Below are 21846 nucleotides of genomic sequence, written 5' to 3'. Positions count from 1 at the left end.
AAAACATATTCTGAATCTCAGAAGCCAGAACAGCAAGAGGGATTGCTGTACAGTGATCCCTCTTGCTATTCTGGCTTCTGGGATAGCTGCACAGCCTGTATTCGCTCCATAAGACGCACACACATTTCCCCTTACTTTTTGGGAGGGAAAAAGTGAGTCTTATAGAGCAAAAAATACGGTAGTTTATCGCTGGCTGAGCTGGATATGGGGAGTTAAGCTGGCACAACACTGCTCAGCCATGAACTTTCTGGCTCAACTGGAGATCTGCTGGATCCTCACCTTTCACATCCCAGTGGACCTTGCAGTAAGATGGCTCTCTTGAGAGCCAGTGTGGTGTAGTGGTTAAGAGCAGTAGTCTCGTAATCTGGTGAACCAGGTTCACTTCCCCGCTCCTCCACATGCAGCTGCTGGGTGACCTTGGGCCAGTCACACTTCTCTGAGGTCTCTCAGCCCCACTCACCTCACAGAGTGTTTGTTGTGGGGGAGGAAGGGAAAGGAGAATGTTAGCCGCTTTGAGACTCCTTAAATGGAGTGAAAGGCGGGATATCAAATACAAACTCTTCTTCTTCCCTTGTGATAAAGGGCAATATATCAAACAAACAAACAAACAAACAAACAAATAAACAAACAAACAAACAAACAAACAAGAAATTAGTCAAAACTACACACCCAACTGTCATCCTGGGCTCTTCCAGGGATATAAATTAATAAGTAATAACAGTAATACAAAAATATATTTATTGGGGTAATTCACACTAAAATGGCAAAGGATTTTAATGGGCATTTTTTCTTCTTAAAAAATGCAGATTGCTGTAATGATGGGTGTTCTACCAAAAGCAATTGTTCTTTCAGATTCAGAGGCAACACACTTTGGAGTAAAGATTATGAGCTTTATTGATTATACAACAAGCACTGGACATAAAAACACACGCACAGCCTACCCAAAGTTTTAGGGGAAATCACTAAGCGTTTAAGTACAAAACTCTTCTCAAGGTTATTTATCTTGCATCACTTGGAAAACCCTTTAGAAAAGCCAGCAGGTAAAAACCCATCTTCTGGAACTATTGCAAAGCACAGTTCTGGATCTCTGGCCTTAGGTGGAGTTCTCTGTGGAACAGCACTCCTGTATCCTATATGTATACTGTTTTACACTTGGGAATGTGGCAAACAGCCATGTTTCTGTCAGAGGTGGTTTTCGGGTGCAGTCGCACTGGGTGCCGAACAGCAGGGGACACCAAAACAAGGCTGCAAAATGGAGGGAGAGAGGCAGGGGTGCAGCCAAATTTTAGTCTTGCATAGGATGCCGCTGAAATTTGAGTTCACAGTTTCTTAGGTCTGCCAAGAGAAATACCAATGGCACCATCCCAAACCATTTCAAGGTATACCAAAGGATTGGTAAGCTGTCCTTTTCCAGTATCAGTGTAGGACTTCCATCACAGCTTAGTCATTCTCGTTCCCATGGCTCTGAAACTGCTAAACAATGAGCTAACCAAAAAGAACTGGTTAGCTCTGCCCTGCTGGTCTCATGGACCCAAGGCTGTTTTGTAGCCTTGACATAAAAGCCTACATGCCATCTTATGACATGGAACATTCCCATATAAAATTAATTCCTTAAAAGATGTACTAAAAAAGGACCAAAATATTGCAATGGCTAACCAAGCAGATTCAGGTCCCTACACAGATGCCCAATAAGGCAACAAATAGATAATTGTTGGAGGCTATGTATCTCGTCACGATCACAATTTTCTTCTATGTATTTCCAATACAATGTGGAGAACTGAATTTAAGATTGGAAAGATGAAAATGCTGAATAATTTTCTCGAGGATTGGGAAGGTGGGAGGAGATGAGAAACCAAGACCGATTCATTCCTACCTAGGAGTAAGCCCCAGTGAACTCATGTACATGTTTAGCTGGGGAACCTGTGGCCCTCATTCCTGGCCATTGACCATGTAACATGAGGCTGATGAAAGTTGGAGTTTGACAACTTCTCCAGGGCCATAGAATCTTTATCCTTGATGTATAGGATTGTACTTTGTTAATTTGGTGGCGCTAAGGGACATGGGTGGCGCTGTGGGTTAAACCACAGAGCCTAGGACTTGCCGATCAGAAGGTTGGTGGTTCGAATCCCCACAACGGGGCGAGCTCCTGTTGCTCAGTCCCGTCCCTGCTCCTGCCAACCTAGCAGTTTGAAAGTATGTCAAGTGCAAGTAGATAAATAGGAACCACTCCAGGGGAAAGGTAAACGGCGTTTCCGTGTGCTGCTCTGGTTCGCCAGAAGCGGCTTGGTCATGCTGGCCACATGACCCGGAAGCTGTGCGCCGGCTCCCTTGGCCAATAAAGCGAGATGAGTGCTGCAACCCCAGAGTTGGCCACGACTGGACCTAATGGTCAGGGGTCCCTTTACCCTTTACCCTTTAAAAGCTTTTAGCTTTAGATCAGGGACAGAGAACATATGGCCCTTCAGATGTTGTTAAACTCCAACTTCTATCAGCTCCACCCATCATAGCCAATGATCAGGGTTCCCTAGCCCTTATGCAGCCTTACCTCATTGGGGATGATTATGTGACTAATTATTTACGTTCTTATTTCCAGGTGCCTTAATACTGAAGATCTCTGAAGATCTGAAGATACACTGAAGATCTCTGCCACATTGACAAAGGCTCCCTACTCTCTTGTACACTCTTCCTACACTGCTTGCCCTAAGCCGATCAGACAAAAACTGAATCACAAAACCAATGCTAATACAATCGGGATAATCACTATAACATGAACTGATTTTCTTGTCTTTGTACAGACAATATGAACTGCCCTAATGAATACCCTGATGACTGGCAAAAACTTTAAAAAATAAATAAATCTCAAATACGTTAAAATTGGTTTTTTGTTTGTTTTAATGACTCGTCTAAGCTAGGCATCAAGTTTTCGTCACTCCTGGTGCAAGGTCAGTAGCATCTGCAAATTTATTGCATCTCTTCAATTTAGAAAGATGCTGAACAACAATGGGCCCAGGACCGAACCCTGCAGCACCTCACTTGTCACTTTTTTCCCAGGTCAATCAAATTACAAATTCACCTAACGGTTACCTCGTCAAGCCCACATTTTACCAGCTTCTCTGCAAGAATATCATAGGGGATTTGTTAAAAGCCTTACTGAAATCAAGATACACTACTTCCACAGCATTCCACCAGGCTTGTCATTCAGGTCCTCCACAAGCAATCTGCATCTCTGTTGCAGTGCCTGCCTTTGCTTGGCCTTCTCTGTACCTCTTCTAGTTCTGGGAGAGAGCAGGAAGTCACAGCAGGAGGGGGAGACACCCTGGCTTATTCAGCAGCTGTGTCATCTCTGCCACTTGGCCCCCTCTTCTCCAGCCTCTGCTTCTAGCTCTATTCTGAACTGCTCTCTGCCATAGACTCTTCTTGCTCACTAAATCCTTTTACCTCTTCTGCTTCCAACACATCCTCTTTGCAGTCTGCTTCCTATTGTTCTTCTGACCACACAGACCCCTGGCTCTGAACAATTTACCCCTGGGGCTTCCAGCCGATTCATGACAATGAACTACTTTGAGGGGTTTTTCATATATCGAGAAGCATACAATTTTAATGAAATAAAATAAATATGAAGTATCAGGACTGGTGGTCTAGACTACGGTTCACCAATCTCTTGGGGCACATTTGAAAACTAGAGAAACTGTTGTGAGCACCCTCCCACACCACACCACCTATTATATTAGCTACAATGGAATGTTTCTTTCAAGCCTAACTTTTGTGCAGGAACCTACTTAATTCACATTTTCTGAAACAAGATGTCCTTTGAAATCTACACCTCTCAGAATTTTGCAACGCAGCTTTTCAGCCAAGCTGTGTGTACAAAAATGCATATAATGTGGACAAAGTGTGCATTAGACTGCAGATATTAGAAGAAACCATGCCAAAATGCATTAGATTGTGGGAAATTACTATGTAAAGAATGTATATATTAAGCAACATTGCATACAGAGATGTGCATATTAGGAGAAATGTGCACTCAGATACTGGTGGATTTTCATGAGAACTTAAAAAGAAAAAAGGAAAACTGATGCAGAAATGGGGGGGGGGGTAAAAGAAACCATAATTGACAGATTTACCCAATAATAATAATAATAATAATAATAATAATAATAATAATAATAATAAATTTTATTTATATCCCGCCCTCCCCAGCCGAAGCCGGGCTCAGGGCGGCTAACAATAATAAAAAAATCCAACATTCTAAAAACATTTCATTATAAAAATTAATTTAAATCAAATTGATGGCAACCGTTAAGCAAAATTCTGTGCAGATTGCCAGAGGAGGGAGTCAGGCTGCGCCCCAACCAAAGGCCTGGTGGAACAGCTCTGTCTTGCAGGCCCTGCGGAAAGATGTCAGGTCCCACAGAGCCCTAGTCTCTTGTGACAGAGCGTTCCACCAGATTGGAGCCACAGCCGAGAAAGCCCTGGCTCTACTTGAGGCCAGCCTAACCTCTCTGTGGCCTGTGACCTTCAGGATGTTTTTATTTGCAGACCGTAGGTTCCTCTGTGGGACATACCAGTAGAGGCGGTCCCGTAGGTACGAGGGTCCTAGGCCGTATAGGGCTTTAAAGGTTAAAACCAGCACCTTAAACCTGATCCTGTACTCCACCGGGAGCCAGTGCAGCTGGTATAGTACCGGATGAATGTGATCTCGCAGCGAAGACCCCATAAGGAGCCTCGCCGCGGCATTCTGCACCCGCTGGAGTTTCTGGGTCAGTCTCAAGGGCAGCCCCACGTAGAGCGAGTTACAATAATCCAGTCTGGAGGTGACCGTCACGTGGATCACAGTGGCTAGGTCAGGGCGAGAGACATAAGGAGCCAACTGCTTAGCTTGGCAGAGATGAAAAGATGCCACCTTTGTTATAGCTGTAATCTGCGCCTCCATAGAGAGGGAGGTATTGAAGATTACACCCAAACTCTTAACGGACGGTGCTGGCACTAATTGCACCCCCGCAAGAGATGGGAGTTGCCCCCTCAATCCCATATCGTCCTGTCCCAGCCAGAGGACCTCTGTCTTCGAAGGATTTAACTTCAACCGGCTCTCACGTAACCATCCAGCCACAGCTTCCAGACATCTGGTCAGTGTGTCTGGGGCCAAGTCAGGATGGCCATCCATCAACAGATAGAGTTGGGTGTCATCGGCATACTGATGGCAACCCAGCCCAAAACTCTGGACAAGCTGGGCGAGGGGGCGCATAAAGATGTTAAAAAGCATCAGGGAGAGTATCGCACCCTGAGGCACTCCACACACCAAGGAGTGGCGCGATGACAATTCCCCCACAAGCGCCACCCTCTGTCCCCGACCAGAGAGAAACGAGCACAGCCATTGAAGGACTGTGCCCTGGATCCCCACGTCGGCAAGGCGGTGGTCCAGGAGTTCGTGATCGACCATGTCGAAGGCTGCTGACAGGTCTAAAAGAATCAGCAGCCCTGACCCGCCTCGATCCAGCTGCCTGCGGAGATCATCTGTTACGGCGACCGGAGCCGTCTCGGTCCCATGACCAGCGCGGAAGCCTGACTGGAATGGATCCAGAGCCAATAATTTGCTTGCACTCAGCAGGCGTGCCAAGACAACTCTTTTGGTCACTTGTGTCTCCTGACACTGTCTGTGCCGGTAATGTTATAATTTTTCTAATAATTCTGTAAGTTTTGTATTTTTCTGCCTCAATTTGATCCTTGTACATGGTTTTGTACATATTGTGGTATTTTATCCTTTGTGACTTGCAGTTGCTTTTATTGATCATGGTTTATTAATTATTTATTGTAATGGTTAAGAGTGAATTTATTCTTAATTATTATTTGCTGATGTTTTGAGAGTTAATTTTATTGTGTACTATTATATTCTAATAGATATTACTTTTATTGTGTACTATTATATTCTAATAGATATTACTGGATATTACTTTCTTTGATATAAATCATTCCATTTTAAAGTTATATTTTATTATGACTTTCTGTATCGGATCAGATTATTTAAAGGTGCATGTTCTTCGTTGTTTATTTTGTTGCTGTAAACTGCCTTGGGCATAGTGATATAAAAAGGTGGTACTGTATACAAATTAAAAGTGAAAAGAGAAGAAATGGTAAGTACATTACTGCCTCCTGCCTACTGGTGGCTCTACAGCTCAGCAGAAGAGGAGTGAGCAGCTATCTTTTCTAGCAATGGTACAGCTGTAGCAGAGAGAATAAGATAACCTTTCATGAAAATTGAGATTTAGGAGTACAATCAAGGCTCATATCAGCATCGTCTACTCCTCAATAAAACAAATTAAGAACCATGTCTGTGCAATTGGGGTTTCAGTTTTATTTGCGTGAAATATTTTCCAGGGCCAAAGGACGACGGAATAGTTGATTAAAGACACCAAAGGAAAATCACCCTTAGCCCATGATTTGTTTAGGTCAAATGTTCTGTTTTCTTTGATGGAACGGACTCTGTTAATTTTGCAGACACGTACGTAGGTTTCTTGTCTTTCTGGATGAAAAGAGAAAGGCGTGCCAGTTGGTGTCCCAATTAGCTCCTTCGGTTTCTGAACTGTTAGCTCTTGCTCTGGGCTATTTCTGGCATCCTGGAAAAAGACGAGAGGGGAAGAAGTCATAAAAGAAAATGACTGCAAAAAACGTAGACCTGGAGCAGGGGCGCCAACTTGGTCCCTAGGTTATGGGTGCCCAATGGCATCCATGACGTAACTTGATGTTGTGAAGTCGTGATGTCACAACATCACATTAATCAGCAAGCTACAGAGGTGCTTCTGAGGCCTGGCTTCTGAGATAACGTCCGAGGCCTCACGGGGCCTTGGTGATCATGTCCAAGACCTCCAATGTGACTTTGGTTTGTACCGGAAGTTGTGTCAGAAGCCTGGCAGGGCCTCCGATGTTGCCTTGAAAGTCACGTTGGGCTTCCAGTGTGACTTTCAGTAGAAACCGGAAGTTACGTCGGAACCTGCGCTGTCGGAACCCACAGCCAAGTTCCCACTAGTTGGCAGCTATGACCTGGAGTGAACAGATCATGAGGTCAAATCTCATCCTCCAAGAGAGAGCTTTTGGGGCCCTTCAGGTGTCATCTTACAGGCAAATGAATGCACAGAAGCAGCACTGCATCTCCACTCCAGACTGTTCAGGGCTGTCAGTGCAGGAGGGCCACAGCTCAGTGGTAGAACACATGCCTTGAATGCAAAAGGTCCCAGCTGGAAGATAACCCCATCTGAAATCCTGGAAAGCTGCCATCAATTGGTTAATATTAATAATAAAAATAATACCTCACCCATCTGGCTGGGTTCCCCCAGCCATTCTGGTCATCTTCCATCAAGATATAAAAACATAATAAAATGTCAAAAATAAAAAAAACTTCCTGATACAGGACTGCCTTTGCATGTCTCCTAAAAGTTGTGTAGTTCTTTATCTCCTCGACAACTGATGGGAGGGTGTCCCACAGGGAAGGTGCCACTGCTGAGAAGGCCCTCTGCCTTCTCGAATGATACTGAGAACTACATAGACCAATGACCTGACTCAGTATAAGGTAGCTTCCTATGTTCCACTCAATGGAGCTTACTCCTGAGTAGATATGTATAGGAGTGCAATGTTAGTTTTTAAAACCTTGGCCATAAAATAAATTAAAAATTATAAATGAGTAGGCATGAAATGTATCAAAATCAGCAGTTTTAAAAGAACAAACCTAATTACCGTATTTTTCGCCCCATAGGACACACTTTTCCCCCTCCAAAAATGAAGGGGAAATGTGTGTGCGTCCTATGGCGCGAATGCAGGCTTTTGCTGAAGCCTGGAGAGCGAGAGGGGTTGGTGCGCACCGACCCCTCTCGCTCTCCAGGCTTCAGGAAGCTATCCGCAAGCCTTGGGAGCCCTATACTACCATATTTTTCACCCTATAGGGCGCACCGGCCCATTGGGCGCACCTAGTTTTGGGGGGGGGGATAATTTTTTCCCCCTTTATTTCCCCCCCCCAAAAAAAACTAGGTGTGCCCTATGGGCCGGTGCGCCCTATAGGGCGAAAAATACGGTAGTTGCCCAATTCTTACTGAGCAAATTTTCACTGGAAGTTTTTAAACAGAGGGTGGAGGGCCATCCACCTGGGCTTATTTAACTGTACTTCCTGATTTGCAGGGCATTGGACTAGGTGGCCCTTGGGTCCCCTTTGAATTCTATGATACATCACAAGGAGAAAGGAAGAGGCAAAGCCATTATAGGCATATTTGATACTCACATGACTTTACTGCTGCTGTGGCTTTTTCCACTTCTGCAATGCAAAGTCAGAAATTCAAACAACCGAAAGAATATGTCCCAGAATAGACATAGGGGTCCCAGCCACATAGATCAGCTACATCTGAGCAGCTCTATGCACCAAAGGGGCGGGGCCAGTGGAAAGGTGTGGCATTGGGGCAGGGCCAGTGGCACAAGCTCTGCTCCCTGGCATTGCTCACGGCAATCCTGCACAAAACACGTGAAAAGGCCTAAGCAGGTTCCCTGGAGCACTTCTGGAAGAACTGATGCTATTCCCCATGATATGTACTCACTCTTCTCCCTTGTTGTCTATTGCCACCGGCACCCTAAAAAGAAGAAAATAAGCCATAATTATTTCCAGGCTTGCAAGAAGAATGGAAACATTGGCTTTGGTCCTGACAAGTAAGGAAGGTGCTGAACCTCAGGCCTGGAGGCCAAATGTGCCCCCCACTGGCAGAGGAGGGGAGCAGCCGCGCCCCCCCCATGCTGGGTGCCATGCCCCCACAGACGGCACGCCGCACCCCTGCAGGTGGCGCACCACGCCTCCGGGACGCACGCCAGCCACGCCCACGCCTGCTTTCCACCCCCAGTGCCAGAGCATGAAGCTCTGCCACTCCCCCCCACCTATCTCTCTGTCCTTCCAAATTCTCCCCAGACCACACCCCTCACTGCCTCTAATTTGCACCTCAAATTTTTTTGCCTGGCTGCCACGTGTCCTTTAACTCTGGTGACGCATTTTGTATGCCTGGATGAAGGACATGGAGGAGTATAAGCATGTAGAAACCAGCTTCCTGTACAAAGGTGAAATTAACATTGGTTGCTCTCTGGCACTGTGCACCACTGCATGTGCCCCCTGGAAAGTTGCCTAGAACTGAAAAGGTTTTCCCATCCTTGAGCTAGGAAAAGTGAGGCTGCTCAGCATGCTTTCTCCTTTCCTGTTCTCTTCTGCAAGCCAACATGATCTGCAATTTGGCATGGGCAACTCTGTCCATTTCAGTTCCTCATTTTTTTGCATAGGAAGTTCAATTTTCCATATGTCCACATCGGTTTGCAACTACTACTATTGAAAGTGCTCATGAAAATGCACCACCAGCAATTTGCAGCTAATTTCTCCTAATATACATTGTTTTCATATGCAATTTCCCCAGTTCGCATTTTTGGAAACCAATTTTCTCCAATTTTGTATGTTGCTTTCAGTAGTAGATGCATTCTTAGGCACACTTCCACCATGCATGCTGGAGAACTGCATTGCAAAATGTGACGTCCAAATTTTGGGGGATGGCTGTGTTTTGGTTTGCGTCTTGCTTCAGAAAATGTGAGCTGGGGAGGCTGGCTTTCAAATGAGAATGGAATCAGATTTCTCACCTCCTCTATCCCTACCTGCAATAGCCAGGCTGCACCTTGTCTCATTTAAGAGTCTCCGTTGTGGAAAGGAGAGGGAGAAATTCATTTGGTTCACATTTTCAGGCAAACCTATCTAATTCATATTTCACGGAACAATAAACAAGCAATAAACAGCTACCCTTCAAAATCCGCACTTCTCTGAATTATGCGATGCAATTCTTCTACCAAGGAATGTGCTTGTTTGCTTTGTAAAAAGTGCAAATGAAATGAACACACACACATGTGCATATTAGAGCAACTAATGTACACAAAGGCATATTGGGGGGAAACTGCATGCAAAGGAAGTATGTATATTCCATTAATTTCTCCAAGTAGTTTCTTGGAGAAATGCATATGGACGTGTGTATGAATCTCCACTCCATCTCAAATCCATTACGATGGGCCTGAAAGTAAGGGAGGTGACTCTTGAGAGTCTCTTACCCTTCCTCCTGCCTTTTTATTCTTGTTTGCTCCAGCCTGCAATGGAAAGAGATAGGGAACATATTAGCCAGGAGTGTTTTCTTCCTCTCGAGATCAACCATGCCAATAGAATGGGGGCAGATGGGGCACCAAAGGAATATAAGGGATAGAAAATACGGCCCTTTGCTTGTTCAGAAGCCCCCGGGGTGCATGCCAGCCACACCCGCGCCTGCTCTCTGCCCCCGGTGCCGGAGCATGAAGCTCCACCACTGCCCCCCCCCACTCTCTATCTGTCCTTCCAAATTCTCCCCAGGCCACACCCCTCTAATTTGCACCCAATTTTTTTTGCCTGGCTGCCATGTGTCCTTTAACTCTGGTGATGCATTTTGTATGCCTGGATGAAGGACATGGAGGAGTATAAGCATGTAGAAACCAGCTTCCTACACAAAGGTGCAATTAACATTGGTTGCTCTGCCCACCTTTATCTCTGGCACTGTGCACCACTGCATGTGCCCCCTGGAAAGTTGCCTAGGACTGAAAAGGTTTTTCCATCCTTGAGCTAGGAAAAGTGAGGCTGCTCAGCATGCTTTCTCCTTTCCTGTTCTCTTCTGCAAGCCAACATGATCTGCAATTTGGCATGGGCAACTCTGTCCATTTCAGTTCCTCATTTTTTTGCATAGGAAGTTCAATTTTCCATATGTCCACATCGGTTTGCAACTACTACTATTGAAAGTGCTCATGAAAATGCACCACCAGCAATTTGCAGCTAATTTCTCCTAATATACATTGTTTTCATATGCAATTTCCCCAGTTCGCATTTTTGGAAACCAATTTTCTCCAATTTTGTATGTTGCTTTCAGTAGTAGATGCATTCTTAGGCACACTTCCACCGTGCATGCTGGAGAACTGCATTGCAAAATGTGACGTCCAAATTTTGGGGGATGGCTGTGTTTTGGTTTGCGTCTTGCTTCAGAAAATGTGAGCTGGGGAGGCTGGCTTTCAAATGAGAATGGAATCAGATTTCTCACCTCCTCTGTCCCTACCTGCAATAGCCAGGCTGCACCTTGTCTCATTTAAGGGTCTCCGTTGTGGAAGGGAGAGGGAGAAATTCATTTGGTTCACATTTTCAGGCAAACCTATCTAATTCATATTTCACGGAACAATAAACAAGCAATAAACAGCTACCCTTCAAAATCCGCACTTCTCTGAATTATGCGATGCAATTCTTCTACCAAGGAATGTGCTTGTTTGCTTTGTAAAAAGTGCAAATGAAATGAACACACACACATGTGCATATTAGAGCAACTAATGTACACAAAGGCATATTGGGGGGAACTGCATGCAAAGGAAGTATGTATATTCCATTAATTTCTCCAAGTAGTTTCTTGGAGAAATGATTATGGACATGTGTATGAATCTCCACTCCATCTCAAATCCATTATGATGGGCCTGAAAGTAAGGGAGGTGACTCTTGAGAGTGTCTTACATTTCCTCTTGCCTCTTGTTTCTCTGCTCCAGCCTGCAATGGAAAGAGATAGGGAACATATTAGCCAGGAGTGTTTTCTTCCTCTCGAGATCAATCATGCCAATAGAATGGGGGCAGATGGGGCACCAAAGGAATATAAGGGACATAAAATACGGCCCTTTGCTTGTTCAGAAGATACATCTGTTTCTTGAGGCATTTGGACAGTAATGAAAGGGCCAACCTCAAAACTGGAATGGAGAATCAGGAGAGACTAGAGTTGGGAATCCAATGAAATACATGCCACCAAGCTGAAGTACTTGCTTCAGCTGTCAAATTCTGGTTGCCTCTAGAGGGCAAGCAATTATTGGATCCAAGGGTGGTGACTTCAGTCTTCCTATACTATTCAGCATGAGCAACTTAAGGAAAGGTGGGGTGTAAATGTTAGGCGTGTGCGCTAGCTAGAAGAGGCAACTTGTATCTGTAGATTTTGAGAAGAAGCCTGATGTGTTTCAGAGCCTCTCTGTGTCTTTCCTATATGATTAGACTTTCAATAATGAAATAAGGTTTGTTAAAAACAAGTCTGTTTTCTCCTCATTCACTATAATGGGGGATGTAATAATAGCTTATTTTTCATTTTCACATATGTGGATGAAATTTGCCGGCATCTAGTGTAGATTAAGTCAGCCGACCTGTACACAGATACATCCAGTGGTTTTCCTTGCAGGTCATCTTTAAAGTTTGATTTAAAAACAAAGGCAAAACAAAACATTTTCATTTTCTGCCAAAACTGAATGCAGTTTGCTGGCGTGGCCACTTCTTTTGAAGAATGATAGCTGCAGTGATTCTCACAGAATTAAAATCATTACTATTTTGGATTGGGTACAACAGGAACAATAGGGGAAGGGGTGGTCGTGGGAAAAGGAGCATGGTTACCCAAGAAATACCGAGGGTGGGGAGGAACAGCAGAGCCGAAAAGAGTATACTTAACGTGCTACAAACATGGAAGTACCGTATTTGGGGAAGGGGAAATGTATGTGTGTCCTATGGAGCGAATGCAGGCTCCTTGGCTTCAGCGATAGCAACGGGAAGCCTCCGAAGCGCAGAGGGAGCACTCCCTCCGCGCTCTGGAGGCTTCACGTTGCTTTCGCTGAAGCCTGCAGAGTGAGAGGGGTCAGTGTGCACCAACCCCTCTCACTCTCCAGGCTTCAGGCAGCTATCGGCAAGCCTTCGGAGCATAGCAGGAGTTCCCCCCGCGCTCTGAAGGCTTGCAGATAGCAGCCTGAAGCCTGAAGTCCAGGGAGCGCAGCGCCAACTCCCGCTGCACTCCCCGGGCTTCAGGCAGCTATCTGCAAGCCTTCGGTGCACGCCCCCAGTCCCGCAAGATCCAGTGCAACCTTGCGGCCGATCCCAGACCTGTTCTGGGGGCTGGGGTCAGGGGAAGCTCGGGCTTCTCCCGCCCCATCCCCGCGGCTAAAAATGAAGCCAAGACAGCGAGTGGGATCTATCCTGCTCCCTGTTTTGCCTTCTGCCAAAGCCGCGCGCAGCCTCTCCCAGCTGGAGACGTTGCACGCAGCTAAAAAGGAAGCCAAGACAGCCAGCGGGATGGATCCCGCTCGCTGTCTTGGCTTCTTTGCCCTTTGGGGAGGGGAAAAAAATCCCCCCTTTATTTCCCCCCCCCTAAAAACTAGGTGCACCCTATAGTCCGGTGCGCCCTATGGAGCGAGAAATACGGTAAGTAGTTTGTAGGCTACCAGGCCCCAAACTGTCCTTACTGTCTGTAAGGATTCATAGAATCAGGGATTCATAGAATTGTAGAATTGGAAGCCCAACCCTGTGCAATGCAGAAATCTCAACTGAAGGGCATGTTTTGCAATGATGCAACATGCCTCACCATACAGGTGTCAGCTAAATTTTAGAATTAATTCTGACTGCCCCTCCTCCCACCATCCAAAAAATGGGGGGGGGGGAATGGGAGAAGGTAATGGAAAATGTCTTACTGCACCGCCGCCATTTCCAAACATCGACATTAGACTCTACAAAAGGAAGAAAAGGCATTAATCTTTCTCTGGCTGATGGACATATAACACCCCATGCTGTAAATCAGGCATGTCCAACTCCCAAGAGACTGCGATCTACTCCAGCTATTAAAAAACTGGCAGTGATCTATCCATTGGATTGACCAGAGTTGTTGAGCTTTTTGGGGTGAGGGTGACAGGTAGAGCGTGATTGACCGGTTGGACATGCCTGCTGTAAATGTATCTATCTCCAGTTTTCTGCATTCTCAGGACTAGACACATAGCCTGAAGGGGCATAAGCCAGCTTCCTATACAGGAGACTCCCCATTTCTGCAGGGGCTATGCTCTGGACCCCCTAACACATACACAAAATAGAGTAAAATGGGAAGTCGCTTAGCTGATGGCCGGAGAAGAACCTTGCATTCAACTTTTCAGGATTTGTTGTTGTTGTTTTGTTAATTTATTCAGTTTGTTAGTCACCTAATACATTTAGCAAAGACAACCTAAGTGCCTTCTGAAACTTACTTACAAATGTTCACTCCTGAGGCCATTTCATGTTTTTCTATAGGTGTGCCAGCCAGGATAGAGAAGTTTGTTGTGCACATTGTATACTCATTAACAGAGCACAAAGTAACTGGGGGAAAGATATTGGGAGGAGCCAACATTATTACTTAGGAAGGGCATTCATTCTGCGATAAAACTATTGTCTTCATAGTCCATGTAATGGAAGGCATCTTACCGATAACGCAGCTCCTCCTCCTCGCGAAGCCATTAGGCCCTAAAGAAAAGGAAAACACGGAATTCTTCTCTAACACTGATTTTGGTGCCTCCATCTTGGGCATATCCTATATGATTTTATATTTTGTCAGAGGTGCTGACTTGTGCCCCAGATTGTGGGTGTCCAGCGGCGCATGCATGTGCAATGTGACATCCTGACATCGCTCACACATCACATGCACATTACACTGGGCTCCATGCTCAGCCTCCACCAGCCACCACCCGCTGCCTCGTGTCCACTGGTCCTCTGCTGCCACTGCAGTGACTGAACCTCTGCATCTGCCATGGGGCCCCCATTGGGGCCTACTGTGGCTGCAGGTGTGTTTCCAGGGCTGTATCTGTGGTGGGCTTCAGTGGAGGCCTTGTAGTGGTGGCCTTGGCCTGGTCACTGTGTTGGCGGGGATCGGGTGGGTGGCCAGCTCCCCTCTTCATTGCAGGGGCTTGGCCCCCCTGCTACAAATATTGAGGGGGCTGAGGCACTCAGGGCTCCATAGAGATAGTGCCTATGTAGATTATGGGGGGTGCCAAAGACCCACCACAGACACCTGGAGTTAGCGCCAATGTATTTTGTTGTCAGGCAAAGAAATCTGCTCTCTGCCCCATGATGGAGTTGCATTTGCATCAGTAACTGCTGTTGTGTTGTCAGACCTTGTAGGGTCAGATCCAGATTTCCGTGGCCCCTTAGGCAATAGGGTTTCAGTGGGTCCCTTGCCTCACCCCTTCTTATGCAAACCACACCCCTCATAGTTGGCTCTCTCTTTGCATCCCATGCTAGTCTTTGTGTCTATTTCTTTTTTGCAGAAGGAGTTTGTGTAGGCTTTTTACTTTGCAGTGACTTGGTTAGAAGGCATTCCTTCCGGGAGGACATTTGAGAAACTCAGTAGCACTGAACAAGTAAATGTCTACTCAGAAGTAAGCTTGAGCGCCGCAAATCCGGAACTGAGGGTTACGGCTTGCAAAAAAATTTTGGAAGCTGAATGTCCTATGTGGCTTCTGTGGCTTCCGATACAGTGCATGAATCTCCTCCAGCCAATTGAAAGCCACGCCTTGGTTTTCAAACAGTTCCGGGAGTCGAATGGACTCCAAAAATGGATTAAGTTTGACAACCAACTATTATTATTATTATTATTATTATTATTATTATTATTATTATTCTGCCCTTCAGTCATCATGTTCAACGTTGAGCCCTTTTTACAAGTGGCACATAAAGTTCTCCACGGATTCTCCATTGTCCATATGACATTCTCCTCGAAATCACTGCCTTCCCAAACCCCTTCCACAATACAGGTTTTTTTTTCAGACCAAGGGTACTCCCAAATGGAGAGAATATGGGAAAATCTGGATGGAGAGAAAGGGAAATGTGGGAAGGCAGTGTTTTAGAGGAGAATGGGAGACAGGTTAGGCTGAGAGACTGTTACTGGCAATTTGTCATCCAGTGTGTTTCATGAGAGAATGGGGATTTGAACTCTAAACTCCCAGTTCATCATTCAAGCCACATCACCACTTTGGTACCGCGGTCTTCTGAGGGCTGCATGTTGCCTATGGTCCTGGATGTTCCACGCATGTGCTCAGCATACTGACCAGGAGGGAGCATGAGTATGGTTTGGGGAGGGGGTCGGCTAAACACATGGTTTCATGGTGGTTTCCCTCAACAAGCAAGTCATGTACAGAATAAGGTGATGGTGACGATGCTTCACATTGACTTCATGGCAAGATCTGCCCTGAAATGAAAAAGGATTGTGCCTTACCCCTCCACCACCTACCTCGCCATCACCTCCACCTCCAGCTAGCATAGGGGCCAATGCCTACAAGGAAGTAAAAAGAAAGATCTTTACAGAAAGGCAGGTTACTCTAAGAATAGATGAAGAGTCAGTTGGATCATACCCCAGGCCTTTCAGGTCTATCATCCTGTTTTCACATCAGCCAAGTGGGTGCCTATTAGAACCTCGCATGTAGAACAAGAGGACAATAGAAGCCTCCTGCTCTAGTTCCTCAGCAACTATCATCTACAGGCATAAGGCCTCTGGTACCATCATGATGAACATTTATGGATAGCCTTAACCTCCATGTACTTGTCTTCTCCCCATTTATAATGATCCAAATTGATGGTCAACATTACATCCTGTGATTGCAAATGCCATAGTTTCACTCCCCTTTACCCACTCAGATCTGCTTAACTTCAGTTAGGTGGAGCCTTCATGTGTCTCCAGACCATACCCAGGCCATTTATGTTGTGGGAGATAAAACCTTCACCTAAACAGTCTGGGGAGGTCTTCCTCCTTTCTAAAGTTTATGTATTTCCTAGGACGCTGAGAACTTGGAATGCATTTGAGGTCTCCTTGGGTGATGTTATAGGACTTCCGAGAATCTTTCAGGAGGACTTCTGGCTTCACAACCATAAGAGCACAGGGACCAGTATCCTATTATTAGGTCTAGCACATGGAGCAGATAGATGGAGCAACATCTCTGTCACTTTCACTGTCTCCAATGACGAAACACACACTGCTGTCGCACCGTGGAAATAGCTTGAATCTGTATGGGCACCTGAAAGGGGGGAGCTGATATATATTTAGCTCCTGCCTTCTGCAGGACACAATTGGTATGTCTGGTGCTCATGCCCCCAGTACTGAAAGCAGCAGACCCTCCAAGTGTCCCTATTTCCCAGGGGTGTCCCTGATTTAAATAACCCGTCCTGGTTTCTGATTTCATCCCAGAATGTCCCACTTTTTGTTAGGATGTCCCTCTATTTTCATTGAAGAAATGCTGGACGATATGAAGCAGTGAGATCCTGCCAGCATATTACAGTTATCTTCAAAGAACTGAGCCAGGCTGCCAATTTGTTTTGGAGTCATGTTCAAGGTATAGCCTTTTTAACAAGTGGCACATAAAGTTCACTTCACATTTTTATGGTGTCAGCCTTCAAAGTATTATTACTATTACTACTACTATTACCATTACTATTATTCTGCCCTTCAGTCATCGTACCCAGGGTGGTTTGCAAAAACATGAATTAATTAAATTGGGAAAGGTGAACAGAGACCCAAACAACAGTAGTTAAAAAAGCCTCAGTGGGGTGGTAAATGTGTGCTGAAAAGCACAGGGAGTCTCTTGTCATACTCTCTATGCAATTGCACTGTGATAATATCAGATATAGGGACGCAGGTGGCGCTGTGGGTTAAACCACAGAGCCTAGGGCTTGCCGATCAGAACGTTGGCGGATCGAATCCCCACGATGGGGTGAGCTCCCATTGCTCGGTCCCTGCTCCTGCCAGCCTAGCAGTTCGAAAGCACAAAGTGCAAGTAGATAAATTGGTACCGCTACATTGGAAAGGTAAACAGCGTTTCCGTGCACTGCTATGGTTCGCCAGAAGTGGCTTAGTCATTCTGACCACATGACCAGAAGCTGTACGCCGGTTCCCTCAGCCAATAAAGCGAGATGAGCGCCGCAACCCCAGAGTCATCTGCGACTGGACCTAATGGTCAGGGGTCCCTTTACCTTTACCTAATATCAGATAAATGAGTAGCACCCTAATAAGAGATATATTAGATAGTTTCTTCTACTGTCCTGATGCCCAGGAAAACCAACTAAAGACTGAAGGAACTAACATTACAAGGGCTACAATGTATGGTTTCTTACCGAAAACTTCTCAAGCAATCCCTACAAAGGAAAGGAAATGTATTAATCCTTCTGTACATGGAAGACAGGAAATGACATTTAGCTCTTCTTTGACAACACATTGTAGAATTTGAATCACTTATGAGCCTTCTTTAGATGTTTTGTTTAAAATCCCGCTTTGATGGGATACTTTAGGCTTCCTCACAGCCTACTTGTGTGTGCAGAGGAAATATGGTGATGGGGCCACATGCTTAACCCTGCCCTCAGAATTGCCCTGGAATTAAAAGGGAGAGTTTCTTACCGCAGCACCACCACCACCTTCCTGATCATCATCACCTGCGAAAAGCATAGAAGACATGGCCTACAAGGGGAACAGGAGAATTATCTCTGTTAATGCACATATTCATAGGTCCACCCCCATTTACTTTGGTTTCTCATTGCATGAAGAAACCAGCATTCTCCAGTCGGCAAAGTTTTATCTTGCCCCTAGCTGCGCTCAGTAGTGTGTGCCATGGCGGGCAGCAGCACTCACCTGACCTCTTGACAGCTGAGTTGCTGCTACTTAGCAAGAGTAATTGGGGGTGGGGTGATAGAGGGGCAGGTGCAGGACAAACCTGCCAGCAGGATCGTGGGATCAGATCCTCCAGTACATTTGCACCATGCTGACCTCCTCACCAGCTCATCCCTCCCCATTTCTTCCCAGAAGGAGGTGGGGATTCAGCTGCTGGGAGATCAGGTAAGCAGTCCTCCTGTGTGGCGATACATTCCATTGCTGTTTCAATTGCCAGATGGCAAAGTTTCTAGTCAAGGCAACATTTCTATTTTCCATTGTTTTTGGAAGAGAAAAGTCAATGGGCAGACCCTTTGCAGTACAGTGGTACATCAGGTTAAGTACTTGATTCGTTCCGGAGGTCTGTTCTTAACCTGAAACTGTTCTTAACCTGAAGCACCACTTTCGCTAATGGGGCCTCAGGCTGCCGCCGCGTGATTTCTGTTCTCATCCCGAAGCAAAGTTCTTAACCTGGGGTAATATTTCTGGGTTAGCGGAGTCTATAACCTGAAGCGTCTGTAACCCAAGGTACCACAGTACTTGAATTGCATTTGGAGTATTGGAAATTCTTGGAGGTTCATAAGAAAAGCACACCACTAACCTAGAATACTTCCCAGAATCATATATATGTTCAATGCATCATGAGGTCCCACTTAAAGAACAAAATGAGTTCCCAATAAATTGTTGGTTAGGGGCGAGTGTTTTGCATAATGAGCTGGCAATCTCCAATATTTCCTATGGGAACATGTCTAATCAGTGATCTCCCCTCCCTCTCTTCCCATGGTATCTTCTTAAAATGGCTGCAGCCAGCCAGCAAAAGAGAGACAAGGGGGGGGGGGATTATTTGTCTGATCTCTCTCCCTCTTCCGTTTCTAAATAGTTTCTTCCTGCAAACAGCTGCTACCAACTAGCAGAGCGCAAACAACAAGTGGGCAAATTGTGGCTGTTCAGATATAGGAATCAGCTGCACTTGTAAGTGAGGTTTGGGCATAATGCTTTATGTTCAGATATGTAATATTTTTGTAGAACAATCAAGCTGATAGCAGGACCTGTGTGCATAGGAGACCCTTAATTGAACCCAGAAGGAGCATGAGTATGGTTTGGGGAGGGGGTGGCTAAACACATGGTTTCATGGTGGTTTCCCTCAACAAGCAAGTCATGTCCAGAATAAGGGTGATGGTGATGATGCTTCAGATTGACTTCTGACTTCATGGCAAGATCTGCCCTGCAATGAAAAAGGATTGTGCCTTACCCCTCCATCACCTACCTCGCCATCACCTCCACCTCCAGCTAGCATAGGGACCATTGCCTACAAGGAAGTAAAAAGAAAGATCTTTACAGAAAGGCAGGTTACTCTAAGAATAGATGAAGAGTCAGTTGGATCATACCCCAGGCCTTTCAGGTCTATCATCCTCTTTTCACATCAACCAAGTGGGTGCCTATTAGAACCTCGCATGTAGAACAAGAGTACAATAGAAGCCTCCTGCTCTAGTTCCTCAGCAACTATCATCTACAGGCATAAGGCCTCTGGTACTTGAGGTAGTGTAACAGCCATCATGATGAACATTTATGGATAGCCTTAACCTCTAAGCATAGGTGCAAGTGCCTACAAAGAGGAGAAAAACATCATCCTATATAATGCGCACGTGCAAGGCTTAAACGCCTTACATGACTCTATTTGTTATCAGGTGAAGAAACTTTCCTTGCCACCAACATTTATTACCAAAAGGCCTTGGATGCTCAAAAGTGTCCTGGGGGAGGGAGACGCCTGGAAGTCAGGTGCCTGAAGGCTTTGCAGGTAGCAAAACACTTTTAGTACTTGTAAGAATTTAGCTTGCATCGGAGAGACTCTCTTGGGGCGATGTTATTTGCCTCCCAATAAGGATAGCCGCCATGTTTTAGGATGAAATTCTGACTTCCCAAGACAATAGCACAAAAGAAAATCGGAGAAGGTAATAGAAATGCTCTTACCGCTAGTTTACTAGCGCCATCATTTCCAAGCATGTCCTGCAAAGGAAAGGAAAAGAAAGGCTTTTGATCTTCTCTTGGATGATATACACTTGGTATCCCCACTACTCAGTTTTAGACATACTGTGCAGCAGTTGCTGTCTTCCTCAGGGTAGGAAATCGATATCTCTTGCCATGATGTGGAGCAGTCCAGCCAATCTGGGCTTTCTTTAGTTGCTGCTTTTCTGCTATTTCTTTGTAGAGTCATAGAATCATAGAATTGTTTAATTTCTACAATTGGTAAATGAAGCCCTTAATGTTGTGGAACAAGTTTATTTAAGGTCCCTGGCTGATGGGTTCAGAACTGTGAAACTAGTAGCACTTTTACAAATGCCACATAATACTTGTTCCACATTTGTAAGGAGTCAACAGTTTAGAGCAGGCTTCCTCAGATGTTTTGAGACTACAATTCCCATCATCCCTGACCACTGGTCTTGCTAGCTGGGGATCATGGGAGTTGTAGGCCAAAAACATCTGGAGGGCCGAGGTTGAGGAAGCCTGGTTTAGAGTAGCAGCATTATCAGTTAGGGACTCCTAGCCTGTTGACATTAGTCAGGCATCCTTGCTATGTTGTTGCAGATGCCTGCTGAAAATTGTTTTAATTCATCAAATCTACCCAGACATATAAGCTAGTTGCCTACATTCATCTCTCAAGGGCTTTACTGATTTTACATGCATTTTATTAATTATTTTATGTATATATGTTTTTAAACAATTTGGGGAATTTTAAGCTGTTTTTTTATCAACAGTTTTATTATGTAGAGAACTTAGAGCACTCTGGGAGGAGAGAGAGAGAGAGAGAGAGAGAGAGAGAGAGAGAGAGAGAGAGAGGCTGCTATTGGCCTGCTTGGTAGCCAGCAGTTTTGTTTGTTTCACAAAGAACAGTTTCATCCCATTGCTTTTATTGTTCCTTTTTCTTTTCTTATTTTTTAAAAAAACAACAGCCCTACACTCACTTTCTTTCTTTCTTTCTTTCTTTCTTTCTTTCTTTCTTTCTTTCTTTCTTTCTTTCTTTCTTTCTTTCTTTTGCCTTCACACCATACCCTGGACACCAGGTAACTATCTCTGGGCAAACAGACTTAGCTTCAACAAGGGAGCAACCTCATGTGACTTTGGTTGATGCAATTTTTAAAATCTTTATCCCAGCTGCCTCCCACCAACCAACTGGAGAAGGTGATGGAGAAATTCTTACCATTAAGCCGCCACCGCCACCCCCTCCAAGCATGGACATTAGATCCTACAAAGGAGGGGGAAAGCATTGACTGATCCACACATAACATGCACCCCAGCCTCCCACGCTCCACTATTCTACTACTCCAACTTAGACATG

The 21846-nt window shown here is 45.3% G+C and overlaps 1 protein-coding gene across 1 annotated transcript in view; it reads right to left on the bottom strand.

Annotated features, from left to right (window-relative positions):
• Positions 1–15826: 15826 nt before the first annotated feature.
• LOC310768103 (uncharacterized protein) overlaps positions 15827–21846 on the bottom strand; it is a gene marked incomplete at its 3' end in the record, with an annotated part of 32131 nt that continues 26111 nt past the window's right edge. Inside the window, exons 15-21 of the mRNA XM_083625813.1 lie at positions 21709–21753; positions 20481–20516; positions 19777–19818; positions 18261–18320; positions 17981–18001; positions 16092–16148; positions 15827–15919 (exon numbers count right to left, since the gene is read on the bottom strand). Of these exons, the coding sequence (XP_083481939.1) occupies positions 15827–15919; positions 16092–16148; positions 17981–18001; positions 18261–18320; positions 19777–19818; positions 20481–20516; positions 21709–21753 (354 nt within the window). The remainder of the gene's footprint in view (positions 15920–16091; positions 16149–17980; positions 18002–18260; positions 18321–19776; positions 19819–20480; positions 20517–21708; positions 21754–21846) is intronic.

The sequence above is a fragment of the Podarcis filfolensis genome (genome assembly GCF_964270895.1).
Source record: "Podarcis filfolensis genome assembly, chromosome: 8".
Classification (NCBI taxonomy): Eukaryota; Metazoa; Chordata; class Lepidosauria; order Squamata; family Lacertidae; genus Podarcis; species Podarcis filfolensis.
Note: the sequence above shows the minus strand (reverse complement) of the source record. Positions and strands in the feature narration are given on the sequence as shown.